Genomic DNA, 27,075 nt, shown 5'->3' with positions numbered 1-27,075 from the left:
CCCCCCCCAAACGCGTCGATATTGCATCGTCTCAAGCGATAAGAGGTAGTTGTTCACATTGACTGGCAAAGTATTATCAGATTCAATATCAAGCTGCACCTAGACGCGACTTTCTCGGACAGGCTCTGCGGTGGGACATTGAAAATGATAGCTGCATCGGCATGTCAACAACAACTTCCTATCGGATGAGATGATGCAATAGCATATATGACCCCGTTAGGGAATAGTTGGCGGAGAATCGCCATTACAGGTTGTCCAGGGGTCGCATGCGTGTTGTTAGGATAGTCAGTGGGCGCGGCGCGGAGAGAGCACGTTCACCGCCTATCGTACCGCCTTACTTAGTCCCTGCACAATTACCTAGGAGCATGGCACGTGATAGCCAGCGTGGTTCCACTGATGAACTCATTGGCTTGCATGTACATTTCGTTATAAGAAGTTCATGCCTGCAGCGGTCGGCTACTTGTCATGGTCAGTACATCCCACACCCATAATGGCTTCCTCGCCATCCAAATGGTGGCAAGAGCCCACCGAAGCCGACCTCGACTACGGATTCGATTCTGACGAACTGGATACCAGATATAACGAATCTGATCGAAACACCTCCCACGAAAATAAAAGCAAACCGAGAGACAATAAGAGAACAGACAAGAAGGGTGTGATTGCAAGCATGGCTTCTTGGCTCCACCGCCAGGCTGGTTCGTCCCACGGACAGCTTGCGACAGCGGCTGTTGTATCCGGCGCAGCTGTCGCTGGTGCTATCTTTGGATACCAGTCATACAAGCGCAAGGAAGCTGTTCATGACCTGAAGGCTTCGATCCCAAGTCTAGATGATTTGCATCCTGCGGAAATGGTGAGCTGCGCTGGTGAAGCTGCGCATTCAATGCTTCGCTAGCTACAGGACAAAAAAAGCTGATTTACTGGATTATAGCTCACCGATTTTGGCGCTGCCTCCAATGGAATCAAGCCGAGCAAGGAAGACGAGCGCAGTGCAGCTTTGGCTCGAAGAGCGCAGCAGGGAGACTACGATGACGGTATGTGATATGTGACCTTTCTATGACTTGCTTCTACGAACCTATCTCACTCGGCCTGTCTCGCTTTGGTAGACTTGATTCTTGAACAACTCGCCCGCAACCGCGTGTTCCTCGGCGACGAAGGCCTTGCTAAGCTTCGATCGTCATTCGTCGTCGTTGTCGGCTGTGGTGGTGTCGGTTCGCATGCTGCTGCCTCACTCGCCCGATCGGGCGTGTCTAAAATCCGGCTTATCGATTTCGATCAAGTCACATTATCATCGTTGAATCGACACGCTCTTGCGACATTAGCTGATGTTGGCACACCAAAGGTTCATTGTATCCGGAGGCGATTGGAACAAATTGCACCGTGGGTCGCCTTCGATTGTCGGAATGAGCTCTATGGAAAGGCCACGTCTGAGGATCTCCTTGGCCCGTGGTCTCTGACACGCGATGGGGAGGGCCGGCGACCAGATTTCGTCTTAGATTGTATCGATAATCTTACATCCAAGGTAGAGTTGCTATACTACTGCCACTCGAACTCGTTGCCTGTTATTTCGTCGATGGGTGCAGGATGCAAGTCGGACCCGACTCGCGTTGTGGTCGGTGACATCTCGCTCAGCACTGACGATCCTTTGTCCCGCAGTACACGTCGCAGACTGAAGCTTCTTGGTGTTTCCTCTGGCATTGCAGCCGTGCTCTCCACAGAGAAACCGGGCCCGGGCAAGGCTACTCTACTTCCTCTCCCCGAGCATGAATTCACCAAGGGTCAAGTTGGTGAACTTGGAGTTCTTCCTGACTTCCGAGCCCGCATCCTCCCAGTACTGGGAACTATGCCTGCAGTGTTTGGTTACACAGTAGCCAACCACGTTATCTGCACTATTACTGGCTACCCACTTGACTATAACATGGGCGCCAAGGGCCGCGAGAAACTCTACGATACCATCTTGGGTGCTTTGCTAATCTTGCATGAACGAATGGTTAAACAATTCACTGGTCAAGATACCGTGGGGCTTCGTCTCCCGCTCAGCAAGGATGATATTGCATTCGTTGTGGAGGAAGTATACCGGGGGAAGAGTGCGATCAGTGGCTTGTCCACCAGACTGGCTCTCATTCCCTGGCAAACCCCTGCTCACGGATGGAACATGGATCTGAGCCTCGAGAAAGAGGGACAAAAGACCATCCCGATATACATCAATGATATGGTCTGCGTGACCAAGGAGGAAGCCCTCCACCACGAGCAGGAGGTGCTTAAGGGCGGCAAGAAGGTGGAAGAGGTATATGACGAGGCTGTTCTCCAGCGTGTAAACCTGCGCAGACGGGAAGCAGAGGAGTATGATCAGTACCGGGCATAGAGTAAAATGTACAAATAAATCAAAAGAGCAATCAAGTTTGAAACATCAAAAACATAAATAACCCAAGCATTACCACCTCGGGAGCTACCAGGAGAAAGCGGGTCTTAAAGAAGTACGTCAGAGCCGCGAGGGTTAATTTCTGCCTAAATCTTCACATTCATCTACTCCCGCTCAATTTCACCGAATAAATGCTGTACATATGAAGTATACAGTACAATTTGATTCAAGGATATAAAGCCTAAATTGGGCGCAGGGCCATGGCGTCTCGCGACTCCTATCCGCTGGACTTCGAGTCTAACAGCGCAGATAGCGACCTCTACCCGACGACAGCTCACCATCCCTCCCACTCAAATCAATTTCCACAATATTCTCGCCCACTGATTGATTCTGCCAGAAACGCATGGCAGACCAGAGCCCCTGAGGGTTCCCAACACACCTCCAGCTCCCCCGCAGATGACATCAAATCCCCGGGATGGTCCCAAATGGCTTCCGCGCCGCGCTTTCGGCAAATGCTAACCTACGGCGCGTTGTTTATATTTGCATGGATCGGTTGGCGAATGCTGCTTTCTCCGCGACTACAAGGGCAAAACTCACTCAATCCGACATCTAAGGCGGAGATAGGTGGATGGTTCGGGGCAAATTCGTCTCCACAGTTCGACGGCTTGGTTCGCATCCGTACATTGGACCCAGACCTGGTGCCTGGGGACCTGGCGAGGGTGGATTCGGGGGAATCTAGTCGGAAGCGGCTAATAATTGTGGGCGATGTGCATGGATGTAAAGAGGAGTGTAAGTGATACCCCCTTAACCTCAGGAATCCTGGGAATTAACGAGCCTATAACAGTGGTGCAACTTCTTGAAAAGGTCTCGTTCAACCAGAAAGGCAGCGATCACCTTATCTTTGTTGGCGACCTGATCAACAAAGGACCAGACAGTACAGGAGTCGTGGACTTAGCTCGGGAGCACTCGGCATCTAGTGTCCGTGGGAACCACGAGGACCGGATTCTGCTTCTTCGACACGAAATGGCGAAGGCCAAAACTCTCACAATCCCCGATGACAAGAAGTACTCTGGTTTCTCGTCCAAAGAACTTCGGGAACGTGCACTTGCGCGGTCTTTGAGCGACGAGCAAGCTCAGTGGCTGGAGAACTGTCCAGTGATCTTGAATGTCGGCCAAGTTCCAGGCATGGGCCAGGTTGTTGTCGTTCATGCGGGACTAGTACCGGGCATCGAGCTTGAGAATCAAGACCCGTCTAGCGTGATGACCATGCGGACTATTGATCTAGACACGCACATTACCAGTCCGAAAAAGAAGGGCACGAATTGGGCTAAAGTATGGCTTCTCTTTCTATTAGACTTCTTGTCGTCATACTGATATATTTCCAATCTAGTCGTTTAATAAATATCAATCAAAGCTGTACTCGAGCCTCGAGACTTCAACTGAAGATCCTTTTGCGAACGCCATGACTGTTGTCTATGGTCACGATGCTTCTACTTCTCTTTCTATCCGCACGTTCACAAAGGGACTTGACTCGGGCTGTGTGATGGGGGGGAAGCTCACAGCTTTGGTGATAGAGGATGGCGGAAAGCAAAGTATTGTACAGGTATCATGTCGTGGCGATCTCTAGGAATGATAGTTCTTCGCAGTTGTTGTAGTAACAATATATTAGAGCGCTAATATATGATTTGTTCTTAGCTACTCCTTACACTACCTTATAGAAGCTCTAGACAGACTACTGGGTCATTCTTAAATTAGGCTTTCCTAGGCTTACCGATCCATGGTAATCTAAGCTCCTAACAGCTTCGCCGCTGCAGCCTAAATGCCGGCTCTAAAGATCCTTTACCTAGGTGTAGTGATATCATTCCATGTCAACAGCTAACCACCTATGCGTCACTCGAATAATCCTTTTAGAGCGACATATAGCATTTAAGGGACTACTCTAAGGTCGACCACTCCTCTTTCCCTGGAGCTATATCCTGCATTCCTGGGAGCTATAAGTCCGCTGGGAATTACGAGTCTGATCCGTAGGAGCGACCAAGAGCGTGTTTTGATAATAATTCCATATTGCATGACAATGAAGCGTTTCTACCACAATCTGTCCTACCTAGTGCCGCATGGTTCAGGCATCCAACAGTTCGCAATGACATCCGAAAATCTTCAAATATGACAGGAAGACACACATAGCCTCAACTTAATGACTCAGGTACAGGAAGAACATTTCTAGGCCTAGAAATGACTAAGCACAGTGACATGTTCTTAAACTCGTAGTGCAAGCTCTTGCTTATCCCTGAGCCCGATAGAGCATCATTCAGTATCCTGACGCTGGGGCTTGATGGCGCAATCAATCTTATTGCAGCACTGATTGCCATTCTTCCAGATGCAGTTATTCGCATCATCCCTGATGTCACAAGGCACTTCCGTGAGCTCGAATTCAATGCATGAGTCCGTGGCACGGGTATCCAAGCTAATCCCCGGACTAATATCTGGACAAGCCTGCGTGAGACCGTCGGTGAATCCGGTAAGACAATATTTTCCGCAGGGCCACTTGGTGACCGAGAAATTTCCGGACTTGGAAAAGTCGGGTGTCTTGCTAATATGCCCGCCGTTCTGTTTGTTGTCAAGCCACTGCCCCCCGTCGGTTGCGGCTGGTAGCGTGCCGTGGAGGTCTTTGATGTGTACCTCGTTACTGGGGTTGATATGGAGGCCAGGAGTGCAGATTTGGTCTTGGCAAAATTGGAACTTGCCGGGTCGAATATACTTACTCAGTGCGGTTTCGGAGTATTGGTTGGAATTGAATGTCAAATAATTGTTCGATCGACCCGTGAAGAAGTAGCATTTACCTGCACATTATCAACCACCTTGCCTTGGAAAAATAGCAGGAAAAAAGAACGAATGTCGATTGTGTTAACATACCAGTCTTCAAGCCCGACTCACACTTCGCAGGCTTACAAGTACCATCTACAGCCTCTTCCAGGCCATTGGGACACTGGCAGATCCCATCAACCATCTCTTTGCCATTGGGGCACAACCTCTTACAGGTCTTACCGTCGAAGGTGGAACCCTCCAGACAGCACTCAAAGCCCACATCCAAGGAGCCGGTCACATCATGGCCGTTGCCACAACAATGCCATTCCGTGTCTTTGGATCCCTTGAGACTGGCACCCGGCGGGCAGCAGGTGCCGTGCTTTTTGTCAGCACTCAGGCTAAGGACCCTGTTGGGACCAGCACATATCAAGATTCCTGTGAAAGGTCCGTCAGGCCATGTCACTTTGTCTCCGTCTATGACGAAGTTGTCGCCAATATCTCTGACTGGGACTTTCTCGGCGTATGCGAGGCGAGAGCGCAGAAGAAGAACGAAGCCGATCAAAGAAAGGCTGCGCATGATTGTGTGATAAAGGCCGATCATAGAAAGATACGAGTGATTGAGATAATTGATTCACAACGATTGAGTGGAGGGCTTGGGCTCTTTATATCTTCTCTCTCTGACTCTGGAAAATGGCAAATCACTTGCCGTTTTATCCTGCATGATTTTCTAGTATTTCCCTTCTAGTTCAAGTTGCACCAGGAAATGTCAAATGATCACTCAATCTGCAAATGATCACTCGACCTTCAAATGGCTTGCCGGGCTTAGATTCCAGAGAGCTGGCGATGTAACAGCAGCCAGTGAAAAAAGCAATGACCTGAATCTTGCACCGAACAGGCTGCCTGACGGGGTCTCGACCATCGGTAACGTCACAATTGACAAGGACGGCTTTACTAGTAAAAGCTATCTTCGAGTTTCTGAAACTTACAGTAGTAGTCATTGTGTTTGACATTGCTTCAGTTCAATCTACAGAGTACCCTTGTAGGGCAGACGGAGATCTGGAAATAGATAGCTGCATATGCCAAGCGCACATTGAACTTGAGAACAACTACTTGAGAGCCACATGATGACCTGAACCAATCTTAGTGTACGCTGCCTACACAGGGCAAGTTTCACACACTTGGAATTGTGATTCGTGGGTTCGTTGGTGTAGTATGAAGGACAACGGTAAGCTGAGATTCCACCTGCAGAAGCCATAGGCATCAATGCTCGTATCTAGCAGTTTGCCTGGTACAGTGGCTGGCAGGGCATCACGAGGTATTCTTCACATAGCATGCTCGACAGGCTCTCTTTCCTTCCTTGGCACCAGACATTGGCCCCATCGCTGACCCTTCTGTGGGACAGGCCCGAGATAGACTCATGCATCTCGTACATACCTCTGCAACATGCTCCTGCACCGACGATCACCCGACTGACATCCGTGTTTATGATTGTAAGTTGACGCTAGGGGTCGACGCAGCTAGAGCTGGCTATGACACTCATAGAGGGTCCGGATCCTGGACCCTCGACCCGCCAAGGGAACCGCCAAGAACACTCGATTTTACACAAAGGTGTATAAAGCACAACTTATTACCAGGTTATTTCCTAATTAGGGTGGTTTATACGCTTTTTGATCACTGAGTAAAACTGAGCACGTCCGTGTCCTATTTGGTCACGTGTTATTATATAATTAACGGATCTGCTTACTGAGTATCACGTGAGCGCTCTGATTTGATCACTGCGTGCTCACTGAGTAGGTGGGGATGAGCGGCCAGAGTGAGCTGCATCAATAAAATGCGATACGCCAGCCCCATCACGTGCAACCCCTATTTAGATCGACCATCGTCCTATCAAAAAAGGACTGGCGCCGTTAACGTTAGACTGTCACATCGCCCGTCCACGGGCATGCCCACTATACCAACCGCTATATCCTATATAAATATAAATTGGTTATATAGTAAAATATACTATATATATTCATATATATCTTATTAAAGATCCAAAATTATTAGTATAAGTATATAAAATATACGTGTTAAATTAATTTTGCTTACTAAAATCGCCCACGGGCGCCCATAGTGGGCATTGCCCGTGGGCGTATAAGGTGGTGCCCGTCCATGGGCCTATCTATCTGCCCGCGGGCCCATTGCCCACTTATATAAGGCCCGTGGGCAATGCCAACCCGCCCGTCCTTGGGCGATGTCGCAGTCTAGTTAACGTGATCGTTCATCATAGCGGTCTCATGCCTACAACATAGGACATCTCTAACCTGGATGAAATAACTTTTTGCTGTAGACTTGGGGGGTGCCTAGATATTAGGGAAAATGCGCTAATTTGGATTGGAGACTGTTGTCTACCCAATAATATTCAATAAACACCCTACTTCTTCAAGTTATTTAAAAAGAATCATTTCGTTATACGGAAGCCATTGACCGGGGTCAAATGTAACGCTTGCTAGGCTTCCATTTTCCGGGGGACCTGACTAAATTTCGGACGCACCCAGGCTAAGAATCTGACTGCCAGTCTACCCGATTGGGCTGTCTTGGAGTCAGGATCGGCGTGTAAGCTTATACAATAGTACTGTTTTTGCTGATCAGTGTTTGTTTACTTTCAGTACTCATTTCAAAAATGCTTCTGATGCATTTGTCATAGCTCACTGGCACCTTGGCCAATGGGGGCGTCTTTCTTGTACAAGTAATTCGCTCGACGATACCCTGTCGGTTGGTCTCCTTTTCATTGATCGTATCCGTTGTTTCCTCTTTCCCCCTACTCCGCATCTCTCGCTCTAGATAGGACCAGTATGGCCTTTTCTTGTAATTTGCGTCATTCCCCAACGGGTTTGCGCCCCTAGCTACTCGAGAGGAGTTGCTGGACCCCGCTTTAGGGGGCATAATGGGACTCGGGTGGCGGCCGATCCCATGCTATAGAGGCTGCTGCGCCCGGTATGTGCATGTCTAGTCTTTGCGGGGTAGCACCCGGGTTTCTGTATGCACTGTGTTGTATGCAGAATGGGGTAGCGGGACGGCTGCTGCGAAGACGTACGGATCCTCAGTGGAGGCATCATATTCAGCTATTGGTCTACGGAAGCCACTGCCCTTATTGGTTCTTAGCTCGTGTTGTTTGCTTTGTGGATCATAATTTCAATAATGTCAACTTCATGTTCACAGGCTGTGAACTCCTCGAGAACAGTCATTTTATCTTCTATGTGATAAACGCTGAACTCATTTCACAACCCATTCCGTTATACCTTTTTGCGCTTATACGGAAAATAGCTTGTTATGGGAGACCGATATCAGTCGAAGCGTGAACAAGCAGGGAGAACCGATCATGCAATACCATGCATTATGCACCCTTACCCACCCTTGTCCATGTAGGTATTCCCATACTCTCAGCCGGGGTGGCCGTATTGTGCAAAGTAGAAGAATGTCTCCGTCCCTGTCTCTATATAAGTCGCCGAAGGACGCTCCCATGCACCTGGACATCGACAAAATCATTTCCTCCAAATACCACCAAACTCCTTAACATGAAGCTCACTCAGTTCGCAGCCCTCATCGCCGGTGTCCTTGGCACCGTTGCCATGGCCAACCCCATTGCCGGCCCTGAGCCGAGCCCGGTCGAGGTGGCTCCCCGTGCCAAGTACACCGTTAAGTGCACCGGGGGTCTGCACCCCGACGCTCGTTGCACCAATGGGAAGAAGAAAGATGGCTGTCGATGTGACAGCAAGGGAACTTACCTTTGTGACCCTTCATCTCTTGCGAAGAAGGGCGGCCAGTGTGCCAAGTGTGGCTGCCACGCGGGATAGTGAGTATTATTTCTGTATAGAATACCCAGTGCCTGTATGACGGCTTGAGATGGAAACCCTAACTTGGTCTCCTTAGATAACCTTGCCACCGGATGGAAGTGAAATGGGGAATGGGTGTCTATTCTTACTTGCAAGTGACTACTAGTTCGACAAACACAATTAGATAGTCCTTACAATACACCCGATTGGCCACCGTGAAATAATACACCGAGTCCTATCTAGTCTTCCGCGTAACCCATTTTGGGTCGAAGGTCTCGACCCAGAACCCAACTCAGACCCAGTGACTGGGGCCCCAGAAAACCCAGTATAGGCCTAGTTCGACCCAGCTTCTAAATAAAAGGGGGTCTTAGTAGTCATAAACCAGCTAAATCAGCAGAATCATACACATGATTAGCGTGTTTGCTTAGTTTGTAACCCAATTTGGGGCCCCAGACCCAGTACTGGGTTGAATCCTTCGACCCAAAACCCAACCTAAACTGGGTTGGGTCTGGGTTGGGTCTGGGTTTTACTGGGTCGTGCGGAAGACTAGTCCTATCCATAATTCAGAAAGTGATCTTCGTAACTTACGCCTATAGATGATACTCCTACATGTACCATAGCGAACAAGGAGCCTCCACGTAGAATCTGATCACCCATGTCAAGGACGTGAGTGGCTATGAGTGATTATAATGCTGCCTGCCAGTGCCAGGGAGCCGGCTTTTCCGCCGCCCCCAATCCTAGAATGCAACCCCTTACCTTTCCTTCATATAACTAACTATTGCCACCCACCCTATCGCATATAAAAGCATCCTTGTCGCACATCTCAGACTTTCCATCCACATCTCCACAACATAAGACAAAACCCATCAAAAGAGTACACTATCAAACTAAAACTACATTGAAACTTCATACTCAAGACATTTTATCCCAATTCTTCTCTATCATGTCATCGACCCATCCCTTGGAGTTCCACGCCCCTGGGTGGCATGATGAGGGACGAACACCAGTTGTGGATGGCAAGTATTGCGATCGCGCTACCGGCGAGATCAAGCTTGCATCCGACGACGATCAGGAGTATATGGGCCCACCCGCGGTCGATATTATCGTTCGGAGTCAGCATATTGACACCGTCAAGTGCATCTACCGTGCATCACGGTCATTTCCTATGGAGACTCTCCTGTGTCATATCATGAAGATAGTTGGGGATAGAAAACTGGAGCTGGATTCAGTCATTGCGACAACATATGCGATTCGGATCACCCTAGCACACGAACTGACGCCCGACCAGTTCAGTGAGATTGCACTCAATATGGCGAACGGGGTCTGGGACCAGATCGATTGAGGCATTGGTCCAGAAACATAATCCTGCTCTTGTATTGGAAACTTGCTGTTCCCGACCTAAATTCGAGATATGGGACTATGTATCTGAATTCAAGTCACTTCCCTTTACCTATACAAAATGCATCCCCCAGGACCATACCTCCTTACCATGATCGCCCACCAAAGTCGTATAAGCTCACGTTGTATTTCACGCTTTTATGTATGCAGCTCTGATTGCTGACGAAGGGCTCGCTACCTTCCTCGGTAAGCCCCATTCACCACTTATCGGTAATACGGCCAACGATCTCCTGCGTCACCGGTCGCGCGCTCCAGTTGATACGCCCTGATGCAGCTTCGGTCCACTACTTGTAGAAACATGGACGATTCACCCACCAAAATGATGTAAGTGAAAGTCGGTACCTTAGATCCATCCTATGGATTCCTTACATGCAATGCTCTGCTTAACTATTATTTATTGTAATCTAACGTTGTTCCCATTTCTTTCCTCCACAGAGAACCGACTGAGATTTTAATCTCATTTTTACTCTTAGGGACAGAATTGGTATTTGGTGTACCGTTTTACTACTTGCTTTTGCTGCAGGTGGCAGACTCCAGCCGCACTTGTCGTGGAAGTAGTCGGCCGCACATCGCACCATGCATCTATTTTTATCGAGAGATTTCGCATGCAGAAGATAAGTGGTTGTTTGATATTGTAAGTATAATATTTTGCACATTGAAATATTGGGCTAGGAAAGAGTGGAATGTCATCCTTATGCTGATTTGGGATTTCATGCACCCGTTCTCTACACTTATGGTTATTTTGAAGTTGAATTTGAATTGCATCCTCTTTATGACATACCACCATACTTTTACAGTAGCGACCGGTACGTATAGGTGCATATACAACACAATATATTTAGTGGAGGGTCTAGGGCCATGTTGACCCACATACTTACCACATTAGGATGTAAGCTGAAAATTGCGGGGGAATGGGGGTGGAGTACAGAGATGTGAAGTCACATCCTTCTAACCGCATCCAAGAGCCATTCCTAAGCCGGCTTTATGCCATCTGCCTATCGGTAAGTACTGCCCTAGGTAGGCTCTGAATTTCAGGTGGATTAGATGAAGTATAGATCGCCGAGTGGCGTATGGCGGCGCTGAGTCGTCATGTGGTGAATCCTAGGGACTGCTCATATTGTTGGATCTTTTCTCCTTCATTCAACTTGCAACTTGGATGGAGGAGACAAGCACTGGAAAAGATTTAGAGATACATCGTATAAGTAATAAAGTTAAATAGAAAATCGTGCGAAAGAGAGTTCGTTGCTTTGGTTTGTTGTACTTTTGTCCCCATTACTAACTAACATGCGCCATGCACTTACGTATTTCACCACTGCACCCCATCCAAAATGCGTCCTCCGCCGCCGCCTTAGCAGTGCATTAAACCGCGCGATTTCTCGCTAATTGCTCTAAACGGCGAGGATAAGGTAGGTGGCCACGCTTTCTCGGCTTTTTCTCGGCTCACACCCTCTGATCGTGGGATTCATGTATTCCGAGGTATTGAATACTCGGTTTCAACCACGTATTGTAACATAGCTTTTGACAAAAAAGAAAAGATTAAGAACGGAAGGGCATAGACCCGGTTTTGCTAGGTCTGGCCGCCTGTTTGACCTCCGGTCTCAGAGGCCGGAACAACGACGTACCAACCCTAGAACACCTTTTTAGCCTAGGAGGAACCCCTAATATCAACATTTGGAGCCAGCGGTACGAACAGCAACCTAATCCATGTTATTCCAACACACCAATTGACAGAATTTTGCTTGAGCAGCCTGATGTGATGATCCAGTCGGATAGATCGGTGTCTAATTCACTGATCCTACGGATGTGAGTAGGGAAGGACTTCGGAACTTACAGTACGAAGGACTAACACCCCCAGAAAACATCGCCAACACCAAAGATTCTAGAGCCTAGAGTCCATGCATCGCAAATCTATCAAGAAAATCTATCTCTAATTTCAACACGAGAATAAGCGTATGTACAGATGGCATATACCACAGTTTGACTATTCGGTTTCGGTTTCAGGATCCTCGGAGATCTCAGGATCAGGGAAAACAAAATTACCATTAGCGCCCCAAACGGCAGGTGGAGAAAAGTCTTCATACCAAAGACCGCCCAAAGCATTGGTGTGAACGAGTCCAAAGCGGAAATACTCCAACTCGTTGGGATACGTACGAGACCAAGTGAAATCTGGCAGAGGCTGGCTATCCTTAGGCCGGAAAACCTGGAAGCGCTCGACGTCGTTGACCAAGACACTGAGGCCATCAGCATGAGGCTCGAGGTCCGGGAACGAGAAGACAAGATTGTTCGCATCCGTCAAGGAAGGAGGATATATCTTTGGTGGAACGGTACCAAGTTTGGCACCATCAAGGAGAGCGCCTGGGGTTTGAAGGATCGAATCGAAGCCCCAGCGAGCGATGCCGTTTATAAACAGACCAATAAGGATACCCGAGTATAGGAGACTGGGCCGAGTTTGCATAGTTGTTCCAGGTAGGAAGAGAAGAGAAAGAATATAGTGGTGGATGCGTAGGTTCATATGCGGAACAGCGACAAGAATGAGAACAACTGCAAGAAGGACACCGTATATGCTTATCGTAGGGAAGAAGCGACCCTCGCGACGGAAACAATGTGCTTGACCAAAGGCGATTGCGATCAAAGACCCAACTAAAACGATGAGAGCTGTGAGAGCACCCGGTTGCTGCTGGATATCGTGGGGCGTGAGGCGAGATATTGGAATGCGATCGAATGTGTCTGTGTTCAGGGCGCCAACCCAGCAGCCGCCCAGCCACAGGACAGTCTTGTCCCAGTGTGCATCCAAATTGTTAAGCGTGTGCCTGACGCAGAAGTAATACAGCACGAATCCCACAAATGCGCCAGGCAGGAATCGACCGAGCGCAATTGACACGAGGTCATAATAGCTCCCAATCGAGGGCGGATCGGACGCCATCGCGACTTGGAACCAGACAATGAAATATATCATGGAATAGAACGCAGGTGCCGATGTCACAACCAATGACAAGATGGTAGTCCAGATCAATGTGAAGGCGAATAGCGACCAACGGGCATCAGAGCATTTGATTGGTTTTGTCTCCTTCGAGTCTGGGGATGACGCTTCATTACCGAGACGGAATGACATCGGGAAACTCGAGAGAAACTCGATACTTTCAATTCCATTCTGCATGATAGAATGGAAGCCTTTCTGTTCGCCGGTACGGTGCAGGATGCCACATCCACCCCTCGCATCATCGATTAGACCTGCATGCAGTGCTGACGCGCAAATTGACGAATCGCCGCGATAAGTGCCGCTGTTGTGACTATCCACTTTGGATGGCTTACCTCCCACGACTAACGGTCGGTAATTGAGCTCCTGATCCCCAACAACGTATGGTTCCAGGAGGATCGCCGCCGCACAGCCAGAGGGGCAGCGGAACGCGAAGGATTGGTCCTCGAATGGGCGACAAAGATCACCATTCAGTCCACAATTCGTGGCATTTCTCCTAAATTGATATGGTCAGATTCATGAGATCAGATGATCTGCTTGGAAAGAAAAATAGAAACGAACCATAAGCGTTGGTGACAGGACAGCTTAACGGGCTGCCCATACCCCGGAGCATCTTGGCCCGCGACAGAAGCTTTTAAGGACGCGAAGAACACGACAATCCAAAAGATTAAACCACCAAAAAGGAGCGCGATTTTTGAACTTCTACGGGGAAATTTCTCATCAATCAGGTGCGCCGGCGCAGACTGTAAACGAGGGAACCGAGGGTTAATGTGATAGATGTGCGCCGGGGTCGGCCCGCGGAGCCATGCACAAAATCCCGAGGGCGTACAAGAAAACGGCGGGTCGCGCTCGAATTTCTCCGATTGAGCCTCCATGTCACGGCCTTCCGAGGGCAGAAGAGGCACATCGCCTATTTCGAAGTCCAAGCTTAACTCATCGCTGTCGCGGGCATCATCCTTGTACTGCGACCCAATCTCCTGCAAGGGATACTCGGAAATCGGCGTAATATCCGGTGAGGGTCGCGATTGCATTTTTATATACAACGTATTCACTGAGCTCTGGAGCTCTCACGGGGAAGGAAGTTGTGGAATTCCTCATTTTCAATTTCAAACTGGACCTTAGGTCGTTGATCTTGGAATGGATTTCTTGGCTTTTAGTCATCCGGATTCCTGGCCCGGGGGTATCGAATTATGCGTGGACCTCGTAGATAGCTAATCTACTACTATGTGGAAATCATGTGACACATTCCGAGATTCAAACAATACGACGTCAAGGTGGGGGACGTGGTTTTTTTTAATTTTCCTTCTTTTTACGATATATACCGTCTCAAGAGAAGGGCAAAGACTTCAGAACCTATCGGAAACAAAAGGGAAGAAAATTTATAGATTGACTGAACTAATTGAGGAATTGAGGGAAAGAGAGACATCAGTCATGAAGATGAAGCGAAGATACTATCAACCTACAATAAAAGTCTTAACACTTTCAAATGAATAATCGCAAAGCCAAAGGCATGTTAACAGCGAGGTGGTCTCGGGAGTCACCGTTACTGAGACCGAGAAGGAGATAAATCAATTCTGGCAAACTGGTGAATGTCATTCAAGTATACTATCATCTAAAAAATGTCGTTTGCAGCAAACTTGCTTTCTTATTCGGAATAGCTTTATGCGCACAACATATTGTGGAGACTAGAACACTATACCAAATCGTCCAGCGGTCTTCCCGTTCTCTAGCAAGTCAATGATCTTTTGGATGTCCTCAATGTCGTTGAAGGTAGTCATGTGCGCTTTGATTCCATGTTTATGGCTGAATTCAATGGGCTCCCGCATCTGCTGTGGTGTACCACTGCTTGCACCCATGATGCGATACTTTCCTAGGAGGATATGGAGAGCATTGATTGACAAGTTCTCCTTAGGGATACCGATAACCATGAGAATACCATTTATCCTGAGAACATGTTAGTAATATGTTTAGGAATGGTCATATTCCAATTGGAATGTGAAAGCTTCTAACCTCAGCACGCTAGGGGCACTCTGGTACGCAGCATTCGAGGCACTCAAAACCACAGCAGCGTGTGCACCTCCATCGGTCTGACTCAATATCTCCTTTTCATAGCCCAGGGTCGAGGCCGAGTTAAAGGTCAAGTCTGCGCCAAGAGATTTTGCAGATTCCAATTGCGAATCGGAAATATCAATTCCGATGACTCGTAATTTTAATGCCTTGGCATATTGAATTGCTTTCCAACATTAGTTAACTTCGGCTCACCAAGGGGACGTGCGTTTGAATTTACCCAGGTGGCCCAGTCCTCCACATCCAATGATCGTGATCCAGTCTCCTTCGTTAAGTCCGCATTTTTTCACGGAGTGGTAGGCTGCCAAATCGGATGACTCGGTCAGTTGTTGTAATGGGAGGAAGTGACGGTTTCCATTTACTAACCAGTTATTCCCGCACAGAACAAAGGAGCGGTAGTAGCAAGGTCCATTCCCGCTGGGAGAACCATTGCATTCCTATAGTCTGATAGGGAGTATTCTGCAAAGTGTCCATGCGTTGTAAAGCCGTGTAGTCTGCCAGTTCCTTTCACACAGTGCAGATTGTGAACACGGCATCCTTCGCAATCATCTGTTGAGTAATGTAAGCTTGATGCTGCGCCTATTGTGTAGGATCCGTGCGTTGAAAATGGCCGAATCATGACATACAACAAGCGTAACTGCACCCAAGACATCCCACTGGGTCTCCGATCTTGAACCCTGTAACATTTCTTCCGATAGCAGCGACGGTGCCGGTATTCTCATGCCCGATGGTCACTTTCTCCATAGGGGGCTTCTCCGCTGTATGTCCCCAGAAAAGCATCTAGAAAGGTTCAGCTAGCGTATGGGCTGCATGCAAAACCACCAAATCATACCAGATCAGAGTGACATAGCGACGCGCAAGCATTTTTGATCAAAATATCATTCTCGCCGGGCTCAGGAATTGGGATCTCATTGATCTCAACTTTATTCGATGTCTGTTATAAAGCGTCTTCGTTAGCCTTGGGGTTTCATTCATCGGTGCTCTCTTTGTAAAGGCCCGAGGGAATAATCAGAGCCACCGTATCTGGATAATGATCCAATAACATACAGTGTTGTATTGCGCGGCTTTCATTGAACCAGACATCATGAGAAGCCTTTAGTCTTTAACTTGAAACAACTTGGATAGACTGAAAAGTACAAACAGACAAATGGGACAGCTTGCAACCCTCAAGTATTTATGTACTTGATATTCTAATACCCCACGGGGTGTGAGGCCGTTCCCCGCATACCTATGAACAGGCAAAAATTAACTAGATCGATCAAACAGTACATACTAAGTGCAACAATATGTTTTGTAGCATTCGAGTCATGTATTGATATTAGTTGTATTGATGCCCCCACGTACATATTGGTTCGTCTTCCCCAACTAATCCTGACTCGAATCGCATGACACAGGTGCTAAGAAACGCCTGTCGGAAATACTGATCCTAGCCGATTTAGAAATGATAATCGTACATCTCAAGGTTCATAGCTGGCTTGAGTAGAACTTCCCTCATAACGTCATTCGCTTGTCCTTTCTAATCTACTCATCAACATACACGTCGGATGTCCATTCCGAAAAATACTCCCGAAACGGACGAGGAGCAATCCAGTTACTCAGACGCTGAATATGTTTTTCAAATATAGTGTTTAACGAGGGACCTTCGCCCGTATCAACAACAATGTCTTCAGGGTCATATGGCCAATTGATGCTGACGTGCTCAGAGTATAACTCAGAAAAAACAGCGAATGGGTATCGATCAGGCTTTTGAATAAGGATGTCTCGTACTCGAGGCCTGTCATGCATTAGTGAAACCAATACAAGCAAGTCAAAGCATATTAGAGCTTACCAAGGTATGTTGTCAATCCACGCAGCATGCGGAACGGTTATTTGCGTTACAGTGGGCCGGAGCCACACGGGCATGCGAGCATAGCTACTATCGTTCGGCGATGCTTGCCACTGGACACACGGATTTAGCGAAGTGGGCGAGCGGAATAAAATGGGGGTCCTTACCCGTGTGGTTAGATGCATGAGGTACATGAAGGCCAGCTTTTCTGGAAGATTTACGTGAGGAAAAGTCGTAAGAACATCTGCCATAACTCGGCTTATTGCATGCGAATTTGAGTTGACTGTCGTCGGGTCTAGAAGATCTCGAGGACAGAGTTGTTCAGGACCCAGGACAGTAGCCGGGGATATACCTCGAGCTAGCATAGATTGCCGGGAAGCAATGAAGTCCAGTAGAATTTGATCTAACGGACATGTTGCACACGTGTGTTTCGGCAGTACCCAAGCCACTGACCCCGGGCTAACGGAGGGAGACAGTGGGCTGTGAGCGATCCGTGAGTTATCAAGCGGGGTAAGTGGATTCGACCTTGACTGTCTGTGGGGGTGGGGATGTGTATCTGTCTCATAGGTCAATGATGATCTTGCAATTTAAGCCGCCGTTCGATCGGCGATAGGACCTGTCACATACCGCTTTCTGCAACGAGACCCGAAAATGCACCTGCTAAGGGGGGTAATGTTGGCTGATGTGATTCGTGACCATGCATGGTATGCGAATTATTCGGGCCCATTGGTTGATTAACTGAAAAATATACGTCATGATCGGACTGGAACGGTTGATGAGCAAGGATAGGTTGTGTCTCTAGGGTGCCTTCACCCAGCCGTAAAGAAGGCTCCGGGAATTGCTCAGTTTCCTTTTCGGCTGTTTCCCCATCAGGCGTGTCTTGTGGGAGGCTCGTTTCACCCAGATTTGAGAGCTCGCCAAGAGCATACTTTCGGATATTTTCCAGGGAGCATTTGAGCTTCCGATTCTGGTCTCGCAGCAATTGAACTTCGTCTATCATTGTCTGCTCCCGCTGCGAAAATGAAGCTCTAAAGCGGGCAATATCACTCTCAAGTTCTTGAATTCGGAGTTTGGTCCGCTGGCGCAGGGCGCGCTGTGCTTTTCGATCAAGATCACGTTTGTGCTGTATTTGCGACGCGGTGAGGCCATTCACAGTACGTTTGCCCGTCGCGCGTGTCGGCGCCGGGACCTCAGAGTCAGACATTGTGCAACCAGGTTGGAGGCTTGGTGCGTATTGGATGAAGTGTATCAATTAAAGGTGGACCTGCCTTAGGTACCTAGAGTTATTGAAAATCTTTCTTGGGTTAGTTCGGGGGGTTTCTTGGCAAAGTCCAGCCAAATAGTCGCTCAACTGGCAAATCCAACTATGCGTTTGTATGTTGTAATTAGCCGGGCCAATTCATCACCGTGCGTCGGAGAGATAATTTGGGAATCCGTCAGGAGTACGACAGTGGGTACGTTATTCCTTGGCGCTGGAGCAAAATCTGCATGACATGTCCTGCATGACTCAGTTCCCGGCAGTTGCCTCATTGAGTATTAGATCAACCCCGTAACAACCTGGGCATCCCGAGGTCATCATTCACTTGGTAAGAATTAAACCGGGTATAGTAGCGAAACATATAGATATATAACATGAAACCATTAGCAGCAATATGAATGCGAATGCTATCCTGGAATTTTAAAATACTACGAATATTACAAACATGCAGCTTGATTCTCACCTTACCCAATTGTTTATCAACAATCAGGCAAGTTATATAATGAAAGAGTGCTTCATTCATTTGGACTATATATTGACTTTGACCGCGACTAGTATGTGGATTGCTTGAATACAGAAAAAAAGTACGTTCATTTCGTGCATAGCCTATCTGTTATGACTTCTAATTATCCGATAGAATATCTGTCTATAACCCCGCAGATGGAAGCCTAGTGAGCGACCAGATACCTATTGCTGGTGAGGGCGATGTCGAACGAGCCATAGAAGCCGCTCAGCAGGCATTCGCACCAGGCTCCGAATGGCGTCGCATGGATGACTTCGCTCGCCAGAAGGTGTTGCTTAATTTTGCGGACCTGATCGAGAGAAATCAAGAATATCTGGCGTCGCTCACTCGAGTCACTTTAGGCGCACCATATAAACCATTTGGAAAGTCGGAGATTGACACTGCGATAGGATGTTTCAGATGTGTGTTCTTGATTTCATTTGTGCTTTGGCAAGGACTATGTTAACAAGTAAATCAGATTATGCAGGATGGGTTGGCAAGTTTGCTGGTCAGAGCTTCCCAGCGACTGATGGCTTCTTTAAAGTCGTTCGAAACGAACCCCTCGGGGTGGTTGCAGGGTATGAACATTGTACCCTTTCGTCCACTGAAACCATTTCAAGGGATAGCTTTTAACACTGAACAGTATCATCCCCTGGAATGGTCCGCTGGCGTCTATAGGCCTCAAAGCCGCCCCTGCATTGGCAACTGGAAATGTCTTCATCCTCAAGCCAAGCGAGAAGACCCCATTAGCGGCTGCCGCGCTCGGGAAGCTTGCGATTGAGGCTGGTTTTCCTCCTGGAGTTTTCCAGGTTTTGACAGGAGATGGAAGCACAGGTGCCATACTAGCCAGTCATATGAAAATTGCGAAAGTAAGTTTCACTGGAAGTGTGCCAACAGGCAAGAGTGTTCAAGTTCTTGCTGCAAAGAGTAACTTGAAGAGAGTGACTCTTGAGCTTGGGGGTAAAAGTCCGGCAGTGGTCTTTGATGATGCAAACCTTGAAAACGCAGTTAAATGGTAAGTACTCCCAGCTCGCCATTATCAAAATGGTACATCTAATGAAGAACTTTGGAAGGTGTGTCAACGGATTAATCAATAACTCGGGCCAAATTTGCTTCGCTGCGTCTCGAGTATACGTCCAGGAGGGTATATATGACAAATTCTTGGCGGCTTATCGTACAGCAGTTGCTGCGAAGCGAGAGGTAATGGGAGATCCCGAGAGTTTGAGCTCTGAGATTGGGCCAGTCGTGGATCAGGCGCAGTATGAAAGGATTTTGAGGATTATCAACACTGCTAAAGCAAACAATGACGGAAAGCTCTTACAGGGAGGAGAGGCTCTGGGCACCAAGGTTTGTTGAACCCCACACTCGAGGAATCCGGTTCTGATATATTGCACCAAGGGATTTTATATCGATCCTGCTATTTTCCTCGACACTGGGAAGGATTCATCCATCGCCAGAGATGAGATTTTCGGGCCAGTTGTGGTTATCAACCGGTTCAAGACCGAAGAGGAAGTGATTGCTCTTTCAAACGCATCTCAATATGGTCTGATGGCCGGAGTCTTCACGCAGGACATCAACCGGGGTCTTCGACTAAGTGAGCTCTTTGACTCGGGGGTGGTTGGTGTAAACTGTGTTAGTACCATTCACTTCTCTTGTCCATTTGGTGGTACAAAAGAAAGTGGAATTGGTCGCGAACTTGGAGTACACGCTTTGCATGCCTATACTGAGCCAAAAACGGTCTTGATCAATCTCACATATTGAGTGTATAAAAGGTCTGGGGGTGACATGTGTGGCTGGTGAAGGACCAAACGGAGGGGAACCCTCGAAATTTCTCTAGTTGGTCAATGAAAGAGGTGATGAAGATAGACCGAGGCAACATGTCCTATCAACTAGATCATTCATCACCGTATGTCCACACAAGCCCATGAGCTAGTTAACTAGGTGACTAGTTCATGGGTTACCAATCAGATCTCTGAATTCTGTCTCCTTTCCTTTCCCTGAATTACTATTAAAACACATCACATAGTAGAAGAAAGATGAAATTCAAATTTACAAAATGAAGTTTCCCATACCATCTATCATTCCACACGCACGCTTCACAGAGATCATGCGTTGAGACGAGACTGGTGCTGCTAAGTTTTCGCCACATAACAACCTTATCCAAACTTGGAATCTTGCTCCTTGAAATTGACATGACACGGTAACAAAAGTCGCCCGATGAAGAAAATCCGATTACGTTATGCTGACGATATCCACATTTCCCCGCTGATATGAATGTAGGCGGAGCTAATTACGCACGAAAGGATAACAGCATATCCACCTATGTAGTCTCAACCAGTCAGTCTGAGTCATGGCTGCCCCTCCAAGTTGAAACTTGACTCGACCTAAGACGTATAGCCCAAAATTGGCCAAAAGCCGAGGTTCAGATACCAACACTAGGTACTTTTGCGTGCTTAATATCTCAGGCTTAGTAGGTATAAGTATGTGACCGGCGTTCCCCCCACTAAATTTTAACGACACACCAACTCACGCAACACATCATGAATCCTCTACCTGAAGATCACCAGTTCACTCACCCGGAGTTGAGTTACGAGGCTGAGCCAAATTTCCAACCAGCGATCAAGGTTTCAGTCTTTTTCCGCAAGAAGGAAGGAATTTCACACGAGGAGTTCTTCAAACATTGGCAGACTGTTCATGCGGATTTGGCCGTTGCTACCAAGGCCTTCCAGCACAATATTCTCCGATATGCTCAGGTATGAATCTATCATTGTCATACATACGAGGAAGCAATTCTTTCCCAAGCACATGACAGCTAGGTCAAGTCCTAGTGCACCAGTTGACATACTCGACAGCATCACCAAACCCCCGAGATGAAGGCTCGCATGACAGGCATAGGTGAAAGTGTCCTCGATTACGATGGGTGTGCCCAGCTATGGGTACGAAACTGGGATGGCTGGTTGGGATTTTGTCAAAGCCCGGAATATTCAGCCGCGCTGGGTGATGATTGCAATCGGTTCATGGCCATGCCAATGACCTATATGATTGGCTATGAAAATCTAGTCGTTGGCGATGCTTCTCAGGCCCTTGGTGGGAAGAGTGGGTTGTCGACAAAAGCCACTTAATGATGCTATAAACCAGGAACGTTTGATGTAAATAGCTACAGTTCGAAGCTTTCAATCGCTTTTAGAAGCCTTGCTATTATGTAATGCATGATAGTCGTTTCTCAATGACGTTTTATTGTTTGAGTAATAGTTTCTTACACTGTTGGCATACGAAGTAGGACAGATAAAGGTTGATCGGGTCAAATGCTTTGCACGCTGTTTTGATTGACTATTCATGATAGGCTTTACGGCCGATAAGCTCTTCCGCAACAGCGTAGTCATGACCAAAGATGAGTGTTGCAGAGAACACTTTTTGCAAGCGCCGAATGAATTTTCCACTATCAACCCAGCTTCGGTAGTCACGCAAAAGCCACCCATGCGCCCAATTATCCTCGAAATTCTCCCGAACGTGATATTGGTCTGTCGTCCAGATGAATGTACCATCTTTCGCGAGATTGACTTGCATGATGCATAGCCCTGGGGTATGACCAGGACAATGATAGAGAGTCAATCCCGTGCACAAGTCTAATTGCGACTCATTGAATGTTTGCCAATTCAAGGTACCATCAAGTTTCAAGTATTCAGCCCTAAGAGATGCCACAATTTTAAGTGTCAGATACTAGACCGATATAGCAGAGGGTTTGACCTGGAATGAGCACCCACAAGTAAAGACCACCATCAGAGTTTGTTCCAGCTGCCCAGCAGGCGTGTTTGAATTCTTCTTCGTGGACGTATATAGGGACGCTTGTGTTTCGGAAATGCTCCAATCCACCCGCATGGTCCAGATGCAGGTGACCCATAATGACCGCCTGAATATCCGTGATATCATAACCGGCAGCCTTGATTGCCTCTGGAAGATGATGGCTTTCGGTGTAGCATGTACGAGGGAATAAATCCGTGGCCTCACTACTCCATTGCTGGCAAATTATCGTCAGTCAGTTGAAGTCCGAAAAGAAGAAGAAGAAGAGAGCGAGTGATAAAATCAGTGCGGAAACACTTACCGCGTTAATGTCTTCGGTGCTTCCACATTCAAAAAGAATAAGACCCATCTCAGGATGATAAATCAGTCCAGCAATTAACATAAGATCTCTTCGTTTGTGAACGGGATTTGGATTGCTCGCTGAGCCTCCGTTGGCGCCATTCAGAAGCCTATATTGGCAGACAAAATATGTCAAATTTATAAAATCTCCGCTGCCTTTAGCAACAGTTACACATACCAGCCTTCATCGACAGTCAAAGTTCCCAGATTCAATATATGCATCTTAGTACCCTCGGGGCACGCATACGCAGGGATAACTGCTGGAATAATTTGACGCATTGGGGCGGCCATTATACAGGTTAGTCGCGAACAAAAATAATAACTACAGGTTTCAATTTTTTACTGCTCTAGTATTCATAAAGATAAAAGAGAATGGGCTTCCAAGTACACTGCCTCGGTCCATTTGCATTTTAATGGACAAATCCCGGACGGGCCCACCCTCCGATCGTTAGGAACACGTTTAGTATGGAGATATTCCAAAGATGCAACCAACCTATTTATCCTATATATTCCGCCTCTACGCATCTCTGGACACCGAGGTAAACTGGAGTAAATTGATTAGCCTAACAAAAATATATTACTGTCAGATACTACGTGATGATAGTCTATGTGGCCTCCGATGACACCAAAAATCCCTTGGCCGGGAGGGGTAATTCCTTGTGGTGAAAGGCATCCATAATTTAAAATAATATTGATTCGTATATATGTATGGAATTGAATGTCTCGGTGAGCGTGATGTACGGAGTGGCAAGCGTGATTTCATTGCGGAGATATATTATTTTATTTCCCCGGATTCCGTCCCAGTGCAAAGTTTTCTCTCAACAACAACAATGGCTGAATTCAAGTCGGCAAGAGGCCGAAGTGTTTGGTTTATCACTGGTTGCAGCTCAGGCTTCGGCAAAATTTTCGTTTCCGCTATATTAGCACAGGGTGATCGCGTAATTGCCACAGCGCGGAATATCAATTCCTTGTCAGATTTTGCTCACTCTGATAATGTCAAACTGTTGGAGCTAGATATCACAGACTCTCAACATGCTTTGAACGAGAAGGTCTCTAAGGCCATCGCTATGTTTGGTCAGATTGATGTTCTTGTCAATAATGCTGGATACGTTGTTTCCGGTGTGTTGGAAGAACTAAGGTGCGAGATCCCACTTTAAGTGAGTTCGTGATTTCCGGGACTTCCAGTTGACTTTGCCTTTTATGTTCTATCAACAGCCAATCCCAAATACTTGATCAGTTCAACACCAATGTTTTTGGTCCTCTCAATCTGACACGAGCCGTGTTACCGCACATGCGCTCACGCCAATCGGGAACTGTCATATTCATGAGTAGCATAGCTGCATGGAAAGGTGTTGCCGTGGGTGGACCCTATAGTGCGTCCAAATTCGCACTCGAAGGTATGTGCTTTGTAATCGTTCATTCCTCACGGGAGAGCATAGCACCAAAGATATCCATAACTAATCACCCATCTAGGATTCGTTGAGAGTCTACAGAAAGAGGTAGAACCTTTTGGATTGAATTTGCACCTGGCGGTGCTCGGTCAATTTAGGACTGATATCCTTTCCGCCAATCGAAGACAGTCCGGACGAGCTGTCAATTCAATCCGCGACTATGACACCGTTATTGATGCTTTCCAAACCAGGTTGGAACACACCAATGGCAAACAACCTGGTGACCCAGCACAGGCGGTAGAGCGAATCATGGATCTAGTGTATCGCAGAGGACATTTCGCCGGACAGCAAGAACTCCCTTTACGTATTGTGCTCGGATCGGATGCTGTTGCGCTTGTTCGGGATCAATGCGAGCAAATGCTCAGCGATCTGAAGAAGCAAGAGCAATTTGGAAGCAGTACGGACTACCCTACTACAGATGAAGTTGAAAAATATGAATAATCTCATAAACAGCATTTCATTTTCGAATTCTTGAGCCTCGTAGTTTCAGATAATAAGTAGCTTGGGGAACTTGAAAGAGTTTACACCGGCCGCTCGACTAGTATTGTATCATGACCACAAGGGCTGAACTAATTATGCCTGGCGTATTCCAAGGTTCTTTTAAGGTGGGGCTGTGAGTCTGAGTCGACGTGCATGACCGATAAGAAAGCCATGTTCCACTTTTATGATCCACTTAGCTTGCTTCCTCATTGGCGGTTATCCAATTACAGCCCGGGATTTCTGACCAGTCAGCGAAGGACAAAAATGATTGGTTGGATCTGGGAATTTTCGACGTGGATCCTGTCCAGGAAATCCAAAAGGACCTCGGTTTGCCGAGTACTTTGATAGGATTCTTAGTAGTCATACAATATCAGATCATGCAAAATGATGTCGAATGTGGGGGCATTGCAGAGCTTGATTTCTAATACGATCTGCTGGAAACTTTTCGAATATAAGAAAAACTTATATAACTTCTTCCCAACAATATAGACGACTAAATATCAACACATAACGGTTAGCATCTCAAATTGCACCTCATGGCTTCTCTCGTATCACCACTTCGCATCGGCAATCTCGACCTTAAACACCGAGTTGTTTTGGCTCCGTTGACACGGAATCGTGCAGACGACCAGCATGTGCCCCTTGGTCTTATGCGCGAGTATTATGCGCAACGAGCATCCGTCCCCGGCACCCTGTTGATCTCCGAAGGAACATTTATTTCGGCACGAGCAGGTGGTACCAACAATGTTCCAGGAATTTGGAACGACGCACAAATCAAGCAATGGAAGACCATCACCGACGCAGTGCATGCGCGTGGCAGTTACATTTTCTGTCAAATATGGGCACTTGGTCGCGCTGCAAACCCAGAAGTCCTCAGCAGAACAGGCGACCACGTTATCTCTAGTGGAAATATCCCGCTGACGGAATCAAGCCCTGTTCCCAAGCCTCTCGAGGAGGAAGAGATCGTTGATTGGATCCAGGACTATGTTCGCGCCGCGAAGAACGCGATCGCTGCCGGGTTTGATGGTGTCGAGATCCATGGCGCAAATGGTTACCTTCCCGATCAATTCTTGCAGGATACTGCGAACAACCGGACCGACCGTTGGGGCGGTAGCGTGGAGAATCGATCTCGTTTTGGCCTGGAAGTGGCTAAGGCTGTATCTGAGGCGGTCGGTGCTGAAAAGACCGGATACCGTGTTAGCCCTTGGAGCACATTCCAAGGAATGCGCATGAATAATTTCCAAGAGCAATTTACGAATCTCATCCATGGGCTTGGTGGATTGAAGTTGGCGTACCTGCACTTCGTTGAGCCGCGGATCTCCGGCAGCCAGACTGTAGAAGACTCGGTGGAACAGAACGACCAGTTCATGTTTGACGCATTTGGGAACTCAGGCGTAATCATTCTGGCGGGCGGCTTCACAGCAGAGTCGGCGACTGAAAAACTTCGACTTCACCCCACTCGAGACATTGCTTTCGCTTTCGGACGCCATTTCCTGGCAAACCCAGATTTGCCATTCCGGATTGCCAATGAAATCCCGTTCAATCAGTATGAGAGGGCAACCTTTTATACGCCGAAGTCGCCCATCGGCTATGTGGACTATCCTTTCAGTCCCCAGTTCGTGGCCAAGGCATAATCATTTCGTCCATAGTATTTATAGTGCAAATTGGTCAGTCGGCCTTTAAGCCTCTAGCTTTTCCGCGTCTTTCCCTACATTTTCCTGCCCTCTTCTTTTGCATTGTAATATTAAAAAGTCCTTCACATCCTAGAGAAATATGAACTACTTTTATAAGAAGAACTCTTTCGTGTTCAGCTGTATTGCTAAGAACAAGAATCCGCTTCTCTAGAGTCTTTTTAAGAGCTTTGGTAGACCAGGATCTTATGATCCTCCTTTCTCTCCGGTGATGTAACCAGGAAGATCTCCGACACCCATTGCAACTAGAACCCATAAGCCGGGATGTATGTGTAACCTACAGGCACACCTTGTTAACTAGGTG

General features: G+C 47.5%; 11 protein-coding genes across 11 annotated transcripts; 7 read left to right on the top strand and 4 right to left on the bottom strand.

Annotated features, from left to right (window-relative positions):
* Positions 1 to 490: 490 nt before the first annotated feature.
* On the top strand, positions 491 to 3,986 carry PEX2_072540 (Molybdenum cofactor biosynthesis, MoeB; the record flags this gene model as incomplete). The annotated part of the gene is made up of 6 exons (XM_016744524.1): positions 491 to 850; positions 929 to 1,031; positions 1,104 to 2,340; positions 2,616 to 3,148; positions 3,204 to 3,691; positions 3,750 to 3,986. 6 exons carry the CDS (start codon positions 491 to 493, stop codon positions 3,984 to 3,986), a joined length of 2,958 nt encoding a protein of 985 aa, XP_016600444.1.
* A 677-nt stretch (positions 3,987 to 4,663) lies between these two features.
* PEX2_072530 (cysteine-rich secreted protein) lies at positions 4,664 to 5,741 on the bottom strand (the record flags this gene model as incomplete). Its single annotated transcript, XM_016744523.1, has 2 exons — positions 4,664 to 5,199; positions 5,273 to 5,741. The coding sequence occupies 2 exons, from the start codon at positions 5,739 to 5,741 to the stop codon at positions 4,664 to 4,666; spliced, it is 1,005 nt and encodes a 334-aa protein (XP_016600443.1).
* A 2,983-nt stretch (positions 5,742 to 8,724) lies between these two features.
* On the top strand, positions 8,725 to 9,003 carry PEX2_072520 (uncharacterized protein; the record flags this gene model as incomplete). The annotated part of the gene is made up of 1 exon (XM_016744522.1): positions 8,725 to 9,003. The coding sequence occupies one exon, from the start codon at positions 8,725 to 8,727 to the stop codon at positions 9,001 to 9,003; it is 279 nt and encodes a 92-aa protein (XP_016600442.1).
* Positions 9,004 to 9,925: 922 nt separating this feature from the next.
* On the top strand, positions 9,926 to 10,324 carry PEX2_072510 (uncharacterized protein; the record flags this gene model as incomplete). Its single annotated transcript, XM_016744521.1, has 1 exon — positions 9,926 to 10,324. The coding sequence occupies one exon, from the start codon at positions 9,926 to 9,928 to the stop codon at positions 10,322 to 10,324; it is 399 nt and encodes a 132-aa protein (XP_016600441.1).
* Positions 10,325 to 12,361: 2,037 nt separating this feature from the next.
* On the bottom strand, positions 12,362 to 14,388 carry PEX2_072500 (LCCL domain-containing protein; the record flags this gene model as incomplete). Its single annotated transcript, XM_016744520.1, has 2 exons — positions 12,362 to 13,853; positions 13,919 to 14,388. The coding sequence occupies 2 exons, from the start codon at positions 14,386 to 14,388 to the stop codon at positions 12,362 to 12,364; spliced, it is 1,962 nt and encodes a 653-aa protein (XP_016600440.1).
* A 654-nt stretch (positions 14,389 to 15,042) lies between these two features.
* PEX2_072490 (Polyketide synthase, enoylreductase) lies at positions 15,043 to 18,453 on the bottom strand (the record flags this gene model as incomplete). The annotated part of the gene is made up of 10 exons (XM_016744519.1): positions 15,043 to 15,301; positions 15,368 to 15,590; positions 15,645 to 15,785; positions 16,051 to 16,204; positions 16,257 to 16,358; positions 16,472 to 16,517; positions 16,962 to 17,198; positions 17,253 to 17,362; positions 17,417 to 17,652; positions 17,877 to 18,453. 10 exons carry the CDS (start codon positions 18,451 to 18,453, stop codon positions 15,043 to 15,045), a joined length of 2,085 nt encoding a protein of 694 aa, XP_016600439.1.
* A 556-nt stretch (positions 18,454 to 19,009) lies between these two features.
* On the top strand, positions 19,010 to 20,770 carry PEX2_072480 (Aldehyde dehydrogenase, N-terminal; the record flags this gene model as incomplete). Its single annotated transcript, XM_016744518.1, has 6 exons — positions 19,010 to 19,061; positions 19,168 to 19,431; positions 19,488 to 19,587; positions 19,653 to 20,024; positions 20,083 to 20,356; positions 20,408 to 20,770. The coding sequence occupies 6 exons, from the start codon at positions 19,010 to 19,012 to the stop codon at positions 20,768 to 20,770; spliced, it is 1,425 nt and encodes a 474-aa protein (XP_016600438.1).
* Positions 20,771 to 21,549: 779 nt separating this feature from the next.
* PEX2_072470 (EthD domain-containing protein) lies at positions 21,550 to 22,131 on the top strand (the record flags this gene model as incomplete). The annotated part of the gene is made up of 2 exons (XM_016744517.1): positions 21,550 to 21,762; positions 21,862 to 22,131. 2 exons carry the CDS (start codon positions 21,550 to 21,552, stop codon positions 22,129 to 22,131), a joined length of 483 nt encoding a protein of 160 aa, XP_016600437.1.
* Positions 22,132 to 22,339: 208 nt separating this feature from the next.
* On the bottom strand, positions 22,340 to 23,440 carry PEX2_072460 (N-acyl homoserine lactonase family protein; the record flags this gene model as incomplete). The annotated part of the gene is made up of 4 exons (XM_016744516.1): positions 22,340 to 22,697; positions 22,774 to 23,027; positions 23,112 to 23,259; positions 23,328 to 23,440. 4 exons carry the CDS (start codon positions 23,438 to 23,440, stop codon positions 22,340 to 22,342), a joined length of 873 nt encoding a protein of 290 aa, XP_016600436.1.
* A 539-nt stretch (positions 23,441 to 23,979) lies between these two features.
* PEX2_072450 (SDR family oxidoreductase) lies at positions 23,980 to 25,041 on the top strand (the record flags this gene model as incomplete). Its single annotated transcript, XM_016744515.1, has 3 exons — positions 23,980 to 24,287; positions 24,365 to 24,546; positions 24,623 to 25,041. 3 exons carry the CDS (start codon positions 23,980 to 23,982, stop codon positions 25,039 to 25,041), a joined length of 909 nt encoding a protein of 302 aa, XP_016600435.1.
* A 575-nt stretch (positions 25,042 to 25,616) lies between these two features.
* On the top strand, positions 25,617 to 26,714 carry PEX2_072440 (alkene reductase; the record flags this gene model as incomplete). The annotated part of the gene is made up of 1 exon (XM_016744514.1): positions 25,617 to 26,714. One exon carries the CDS (start codon positions 25,617 to 25,619, stop codon positions 26,712 to 26,714), a length of 1,098 nt encoding a protein of 365 aa, XP_016600434.1.
* Positions 26,715 to 27,075: the final 361 nt, after the last annotated feature.

The sequence above is a fragment of the Penicillium expansum genome, assembly GCF_000769745.1.
Source record: "Penicillium expansum strain MD-8 chromosome Unknown contig253, whole genome shotgun sequence".
Classification (NCBI taxonomy): Eukaryota; Fungi; Ascomycota; class Eurotiomycetes; order Eurotiales; family Aspergillaceae; genus Penicillium; species Penicillium expansum.
The sequence above is the reverse complement of the archived record's forward strand: the minus strand, read 5'-3'. Positions and strand labels throughout refer to the sequence as shown.